An 8,480-nucleotide genomic window follows, 5' to 3' on the forward strand; every position below is an offset into this window, starting at 1 on the left:
TTGCAGAGTCTACGATAATAGTGCCCACAAAGTTCATTTCATTTTAAGGCTATCTTAGCAAACAATAATCCTACCATGCACTGATAAACCAGAAGATCAGGGTAATATTTTTTGTTTAGGCCTCTTTCCCTTGGCTACTAGTAGAGGATTCACTACCATAGGAGTTAATGAAGGTTCTAATTTCCATGGGGAAACTCTTTCTACTTGAACCCATTTTAACGTCTAGATGGATTTTCACTACATTCGCTTCCGATATAGAGTTGAGGCTCACTCTCTTGTTTATCACTAACATATTTCCAATCCTAAAGGACTTCACAACTTTTCTTATGCAAATTTTCTTGATATCCTACAATGTGAGGAGAAACCGAGGGAAAGGAATAATATTTCTTATTAGATAACGTCATCCAAGATATGGATATCTTGTTATATTTCTTATTAAAATATATGGATTTCTAAATCAAACACAGTGATGGAGACAAAAGCTTCTCCAAATACATTTTATAACAGGCCAAAAGTTTTTTTGTTAGCTTAGTTATGAATGGGAAACCTTTAGAAGGAATATCAAGTAGAAATTTGGTTTTGCCTTGTGTTACCAACAATGACAGAGTTGTACACAAAAAAGAACCAAACAAACTGCTATCTCGATCAGTAGTTCAATCAAATCATTATTATAAAATCATTTAAAAAGTAAAATCATCCCAAGGTCTGCGACTTTTTTCCTCTGGATGGTTGTCAAGCCCCTGAGAAAAAGCCAAAACTGAGCTTGAAGGATTTTCTAAAAGCAACACTGAATTAAATACTTTAGATATTTTCCCATCAATGTCTACAATATAAAATTGCTACAATACCAAAACTATTATGTTAATTAATTTATTTCTCCATCAACTTCATATAATATGTTGTATATAACAAAATATTCAATGTCCAATAAAAAAAAGTAATTGAAAGTTAAAAAATAAAATAAAAAATATAAAGTATTTCTTAAAAAAAGAGTAAGAGGAAGATATGTAATTCATTCAATTCTTAATATAAAATTAATATCTAACATTTAAAACTATTGATAATAATAAAAGATTTCAATATGGATCATGAATAAAATATTTTAATATATAAGATTAAATAATATTGACATATGCTTAAAATATATTAATAAGGAAAAAAACATTTTTAGTGTGGATAACTTATTTCTTAGATAAAATGTCTCAATGCATATGTTATGTGTGAAATATTTTAATGTCAACTATGTATATATCATATGTGGTTTAAAAAAAATTATACATATATCATATAAAGTGATTGAATAAAATGAGTTTTGACGATTAATTTTTTTTAAATATTCTCACTATTTTATATTTTGGTAACTTTTTTATCACTTTTTTAGGTATTTTTTTAGTCAATTTTCACTGAAGGTTTTTTGGACTTATTAATTTACTTACTTTACAAGTTTAAGTGATACAAAGAGAGAACCAATACAAATTCAGTGGGATTTATTAAGAAATAAAAGGGGTGCATTTTTTTTCAAAATTTTCGCTCTAAAAGAGATTTGCATATAAAGAGATTTAATCCCTCTATGCCCATTCTAGATGCATACTTAAAATAAATTCATATTGAAATTAACTAAAATAAAGAATAATAACTAACATCAAAAAATCTTACAACAATCAAACCTCAACCAAAATTTTACAAGCAAAAATTTAAATATTATAACTATCGAACTTCAACCGGAATTTTAAAAGTAAAAATTTAAATATTCTAAACCTTGATAAACATGGTTGACTACTGCAATCAAAGTTCAACACAAGAAAAAGAAGGTAAAAACTTGAATATATTAATATATTAAGGCATAATATATATATATATATATATATATATATATATATATATATATATATATATATATATATATATATAATGTTATGTTGTATAATTTATATCAGAAATAGTACTATACATATATTATCAATATTGTTAATACTTTGGTTGTGGGACTAACTTGTACTTTAAGAAATTGTGATTACTAGTCATTTAAGCCATCAAAATAACTTGAGGATCAAATTAGATTTAGAGTACAATCCCCTTAATATGCATGAATTCTTTTAATATCTCTTCTCAATTATCATGAATTTTAAACTTTAACTATTTTATAAAAAAAAATCTCAAAATCTATCTATCTATATATAAAATATATTTATAATCTTACAATATGTAATATCACTCATTACTTTTATTTTATTTTACTTTTTATATCTATATTATAATATTAAAAAGGAGAAAGACATTAAACTTTGACAAGAAATTGACACTTTCCCTTATAGTTCCTCCCCACCTACACCCTAATAATTGTACAAAATTCAATTATTGTACACACACTTATATGAATTTGATTGATAAAAAATTACAAAGCATCTATAACCTATAATACTATAAAAATGACACTTTAAAAGTTATATCATAGGAATAAGGTGAATAGTTATAAAGTAACCAGGTTTAATGATGAAGAAGCTAAGTATTAAGAAATTAATAAGTTGCATATAATAAATAAAAAATAGATTACATAGTGATCAATCTCAATCTATCCTTTTTAAATTTACTTATAGCCACACCTACTAGCATTCCTATATTTCCCATATCAATCAGGTGAAAATTTAAGAGAATTAAAACCTTTAACTTGAGATATTGTAGTAAAGAACACACTTCACCTCTATTTATTTCCAATATTAGTCGTTTATTTCTCCAAAATTAGTGTTTATTATTTTATGAAGCCTTAGGAATGACCCCAACCATGAAACCAATAAAAGGTGGCAAAATAAAGAAAACTTATATAGATTGAGAAAATGTCAAGCAATGAGAACTATAACACCCAAGGGTGTACTTGAAATTCCAAGGGACTCCTACCTTTGGGTTTTTACTTATCAACTTAGGATTTTTTGTTCATGTTACCTTTTGTAGATTCATAGGAACCCAATCCTAGCAAAAGCTAGAGAAGTGGGACTTACATAACTTCCTATTTTATATTCTCATTATTTGGACCTATGCAAAAGGAGATGTTGGAATCATGTGACATTTTTCTTCATGATTTGTCTTTTATCAATGTGTTATAATGTGTAGCTCATGCAAGCTTTTTCCTTTAATTTTTTTCTATGACTATGATCTCATGCCATATAATTGATTAGTTATTCATTGCATCAAAATTCTTAGCTAGGCGTAATGATTTCCATACAATTCTATCTAATAAATAAAGAGAAAATAATGAGAAACTATATTTAATGGAACCTTTATCACTACATTGTCATTGAAATCAATGCACAAAATAGAATAATCAAATTTACTATACTATGCAAAAGACTAAAATAAATACAATATATTAAGATAAATATAGTGAACAAGTTATTCAAAAGTTATCAACTATAAAAACATTAGAATCTATGAAATATAATGATTTTGATTTACTAGGGATTCCAAAGTTTTTCCTTGAATTTTGTCTTTTGAAGCAATGAACTTGCAATTGCAAGTTCATGGGACATTTAGTTGTATATTGTAATATCCCTATCTTGACCCTTAAGTTAATTTTTAATTAATTATGTTGATGGCATTGTATTTCTTGTGTTAGCATGGGTCGCAATTGCGACAAAAATGAATTGGATGAATCCAAGAACATTGTCTATGTAATATAAATGCTTGATGAATAAAAATATTGACACAACCGAATGGGAACATATGAGCAGTGATACAAGCTATGATACCATGTGTGGTGTTATCACTCAAGAAAAAATAATTTAAATTCTGAACATCAATTTTTTAAAATTTGTCAAAAGGTTGGTGTCAGTTTTGGGCCTAGTCTTTTCATCTTGTTTTAGAGTCTTGTTAATATGTTAAATGGGGTCAATTCTCTGTTGTAGTCCATCACTGGCCTCACACCGCACCTAAGCTCCATATGCCAATCCTATTTCAAAGTTCATAGCACAGAAACCTTGGTTTAGGTGATTTCGTAGCGGAAAACACCGATTTTGCACTAACTGCGCTACGAAATGGGGAATTCGTGCTGATCCATAGCACATCTCACCCCAGCTGTCATATTTTCTTCAAAAAAATTTACGGGAATAGCATGTGTAAGGTCTTATATGTCGGTCTTGACACGTGTTCTGTAGCCTTCAAATTTGATTCTTGCCTGCACTATTCAAATCGAGATTTCCATCCAAAACCGAAGACAATTCTCGGGCAATAAGGGATGTACTGGAGAATGTGTGATTTACCTTAATTGTGGTGGTTGTAGCAATGCTGGTTCTGGCATTTCTCATTTCTGGCACTGGTATCATTTGGAAAGATGAAAATGTGAAAAGTAAAAAGAGTGCGGAGGATATAACGAAATGTGCTTTTCCGCAAAAGCAATTACTTCTTGCAGAAATTGACATGGCGGATGCAGGCTCAAAATCAGGAGGTTATGTAGTTTGCCGTAAGAGATTCATTGGTTAATGTTGGTCCATTGAAAGACTTCACATCTAGATTGCGATTGAATGCAGACCTTAACGCAACAGGTGTTGCAAAACAAAGCAACTATGAACTGGTAGGTTGTTCTGGTCATGGAAAGAATGTTTCGTTATGTGCGCTTCAACAATCTATCCGTCCAGAACTAATCACTGAGGTTGAATTGGCGGGATGCAAAGGAACGTGGACGGTATATCACAAAGGTTCAAGTAGCCATGCATCTGAATCTGCAAAGCTAAAAAGGCGCTTGGAAGAAGTGGTGGTGTTTATGTTCCTCCTTTCAAGCTGGCCCAAATGATGAAAGATTTGCAAGATAAAAGCAGTTTGGAATATCAGCGTATGTCTTGGGATGCTCTTCGTAAAAGTATCAATGGGCTTGTAAACAAAGTGAACGCGTCAAACATTAAAAACATTATTCCAGAGCTCTTTGCAGAGAACCTTATCCGGGGAAGAGGTCTATTTTGTAGGTCATGTACGAAATCCCAGATGGCATCACCTTTTGCTGCCTTGGTTGCTGTGGTGAATACAAAGTTTCCAGAAGTTGGTAATCTCCTTTTGAGAAGAATTATTTTGCAGCTTAAGAGAGCTTTCAAACGCAATGACAAGCCTCTGTTACTAGCAGCAACAAAATTCATAGCTCACCTAGTGAACCAGCAAGTTGCACATGAGATCATTGCTTTGGAACTTCTTACTGTTTTGCTGGAGAATCCTACAGATGATAGTGTTGAGGTTGCTATTGGATTTGTAAAGGAATGCGGGTCCATGCTTCAAGACCTATCACCTCAAGGCCTCTATGGAATTTTTGAGCGATTTAGGGGTATTCTTCATGAGGGAGAAATTGACAAACGAGTGCAGTTTTCGATTGAAGGACTCTTTGAAATTCGCAAAACCAATTTCCAGGGTTATCCTGCTATTCGTCCAGAACTGGATCTCGTGGAGCAAGAAGATCAGTTTACCCATGAATTTTCCCTAGAAGATGAGCTTGATCAAGAAGTTGGCCTCGATATTTTCAAGCCAGATCCAGTTTTTTTTGGAGCACGAGAAAGCTTATGAAATCCTTAAGAAAGATATCCTTGGAGAGGAATCTTCAGATGAAGTAGAAGGAGAGAATGATTCAGGTCAGGAGTCAGATGAAGATATGAAGATGGTACTGTTCATTCAGTTGTATTTGCTGGATTTTCAGCAGAGTCTCTTGCTCAACGAATTATACACCACAAAGCTAAAGCACTGCTAACTTGTAATGCTGTCTGCCGGGGTGCTAAATTCATTAATCTGAAAGAAATAAATAGACTCTGCGCTGGTGGAATCATCTAAAAATGGAGTTCCTGTAGGTGTCTATTTGACATATGCAGATGAGTTTGCATTAAATAAAAAACACATCATGAAAGAAAGGAAGAGACATCTGGTGGCAGGATACAATTCCAAAATACAGGACCGAATGTGAAGTTAGATGGATTGATGCAGAAGATCCTCTGTTCCTTCTATATGCAAGTGGTAGTACAGGGAAACCTAAAAATGCTGCTCAAAGATTGCTGGTCTTGTGAATTTAGCTGGTTTTGTGAACTTGACAATTCTGGATCTAAAGAGGTGCTCAGGGATTCATGGTGAATTGGTGCATCTAAAAGGGCTTACAAAATCAGAAGCAAGCTATTTAAAAAAAAAAAACTCAGCAGTTTCGTAGCGCGCTACGAAACTGCTGTAGATGATGATTTTAACGCAAAACAAGCAGTTTTGAATTATAGGCGGGAATTTTGAAAGGGAAACATCTAAAAAGCATACAAAGAATCATCTGAAGCTATCTAACAGTTAACCAGGTCAAGACACGTGGAGATAATATGCATTCGAATCCAACTTTGGATTCTTGTCATAAAGGAAGCATATCTCATATTTATCACACTTCAGGATTGGTGAAACAGTTACAGTTTGCAAAGGTTTTGGCTTTCACGTATGCAAACGGTGGACAGCACATCAAAGACGTGGCAGTTTGCTCCATTTTGGGGTAATTAAAAGATAAAGGATATACTTCGTTGGATCTGGACATGGTAAGGCATACTAAAGACAGATACACAGGGACAGTTTCATATATTTCAGGGTATTGGAAAGGATGTGGCATTAAAGATCAAACATGGAGCTTTGAACATCCATTACAGCCAAACTAAAGGGGGAGCAGATGTCAAAGAACGAAGTTCATTGTAATTAAAGCCATCAAGCATGTAATATGGAGTTAGAGTCATAGTTAATTTAGAACTCTTAGAAAACTCCAGTCAGCACTTTATTGTATTTATTAGTTAGTTAAATGGTTGATAGGTGTCATTAGAGGTAGTTTTCGAGTTCCCCTCATGCTGGAGGAGGAATCTCGATTAGTTAGAATAAGAGTTCTATATATAGCTGAAACAGCAATGTAATGAGGGTTGGAAATTTTATAGCAGAGGACTGTTTTGGCTTATGTAAAGACAGAGTTTCAGTAATGTAATTTGGCTGCTTTTCTTCTCAGGATTCATGAAGGATTTCCATGTTCAGAATGTGTGATTTTATTCTTTCCTTAATGTCTTTTACAGTTGCATAGATGTGTAATCACTCAGAATTCACTGATTGTGCTCTGATTTCCTGTATGCATTTATGAACTATGGTTTTATATGAGTTGTGTTCTGAACATCCAAATGCTAAATGCCCTGACTTCTATGTAAAGGCAGTATCATTGTTTACTGAGGTGTTATTGACTCCATAGGCCCAATGGAAACTTGTCTAATGTATTTCCAGCATTCATTTTTATCACTGTTATTTCACAAGAGTTAGCCATCTTATTCTTAATCAAAATCAATAACCCTATGAGAGAGCCCTCTCAGGCTAAGGAGGCTAAGCCTTAGTCAAAAGATTGGTTTGAAACAGTTACTTGAAGTCTTCCTGGTCTGCAGCCTTCCAGGGTCTGATTTTGAGATAACATGTGGGAAAACAATGAGGGAGTTGTGGGGAATTATCTTGCCAAATCCTTGCCATGAAAATTGAATTTAAATTTGAGCCATTTTCCCTCTTTCCTAAGAACTAATTGAATGTGAATGATCGAGTAGTTAGAACAATCACCCTCATAAATATGAAAGTTGGGGTGGCAACTACAATAGAGTTTCAAAATAAATGGAATGAATGGGTTGAGTACATTCCTTGGAAATTGAAGTTGATCCTTGGATTTCCTTATAGAATAAGGTAAATATAGGTTTATACAACAATAGACAATATTGATTATGGAAAACCCTACAAGGGGGGAATGGCCCATGAATCTCTGAGACATTCATTGACACATGAATTCAACCATTCATAGAGAGAGAGAGAGAGAGAGAGAGAGAGAGAGAGACCCACAAAGAGTAGAGACATGTGGGTTTAAAAGTACTGAAAATTGTGAGTGAAATGTTTCCATTTCTAAGTGGAATGATGGATAAATAATTTTGGGTCTTTAAACTACATTTGGAAGCCCAAATATGCCTAGAAAAATGCAATAAAATATTGGAACTATGTTGGTGTATATTGGAATCCCTAAAAGTGAATTTCTCCTAGAAAATATTTGAAAAAAAAATATCTAGACTGTAACTAGGCAGAGTGGGCTACAATTTGTTGTGTGTTGATTAGCATGACATGAAAGAGGTGGGGAAATCATTGAGAGACTATAAAGCAGTGAAGGGGTTCTCTTATTTTATTCAATAACCAAGCTAAGAGGAATTTGGATATCATGGAACCCCATACTCAATTGGGAATGGAGAATCCTAATTCTATCATGTGAGAAGGAAAGTTATTTTTACCTCGCACAATTATTATTGAGTTATCAATTTTCCCCTTGTGGTATTCATGGTCTGGCTAGAGGGTGACAAGATTTCAAAAGTTGATGTGCAACTCAGTTTATGGTTAGGTGGAAAAGTATCCTTCCCAAAATTATTTATAGCTTGAAATTTTAGATAAGTTCTACCTGTGTTGATGTGATTATTGTTTGTTTGCTTCTTGAATAA

General features: G+C 32.9%; 1 protein-coding gene across 1 annotated transcript; it reads left to right on the plus strand.

Moving 5' to 3' along the window:
• Positions 1-4,779: 4,779 nt before the first annotated feature.
• Positions 4,780-5,538, plus strand: LOC149167271 (uncharacterized). The gene has a single exon (XM_089430431.1). It carries the CDS (start codon positions 4,780-4,782, stop codon positions 5,536-5,538), a length of 759 nt encoding a protein of 252 aa, XP_089286557.1.
• Positions 5,539-8,480: the final 2,942 nt, after the last annotated feature.

This window comes from Pinus tabuliformis, chromosome 5_1, assembly GCF_031772625.1.
Source record: "Pinus tabuliformis cultivar Carrire ecotype Pingquan chromosome 5_1, CPIR1, whole genome shotgun sequence".
NCBI lineage: Eukaryota > Viridiplantae > Streptophyta > Pinopsida > Pinales > Pinaceae > Pinus > Pinus tabuliformis.

Coding starts and splice junctions, on each gene's coding strand:
- LOC149167271 (XM_089430431.1), top strand. CDS start 4,780: ATGATGAAAGATTTGCAAGATAAAAGCAGTTTGGAATATCAGCGTATG.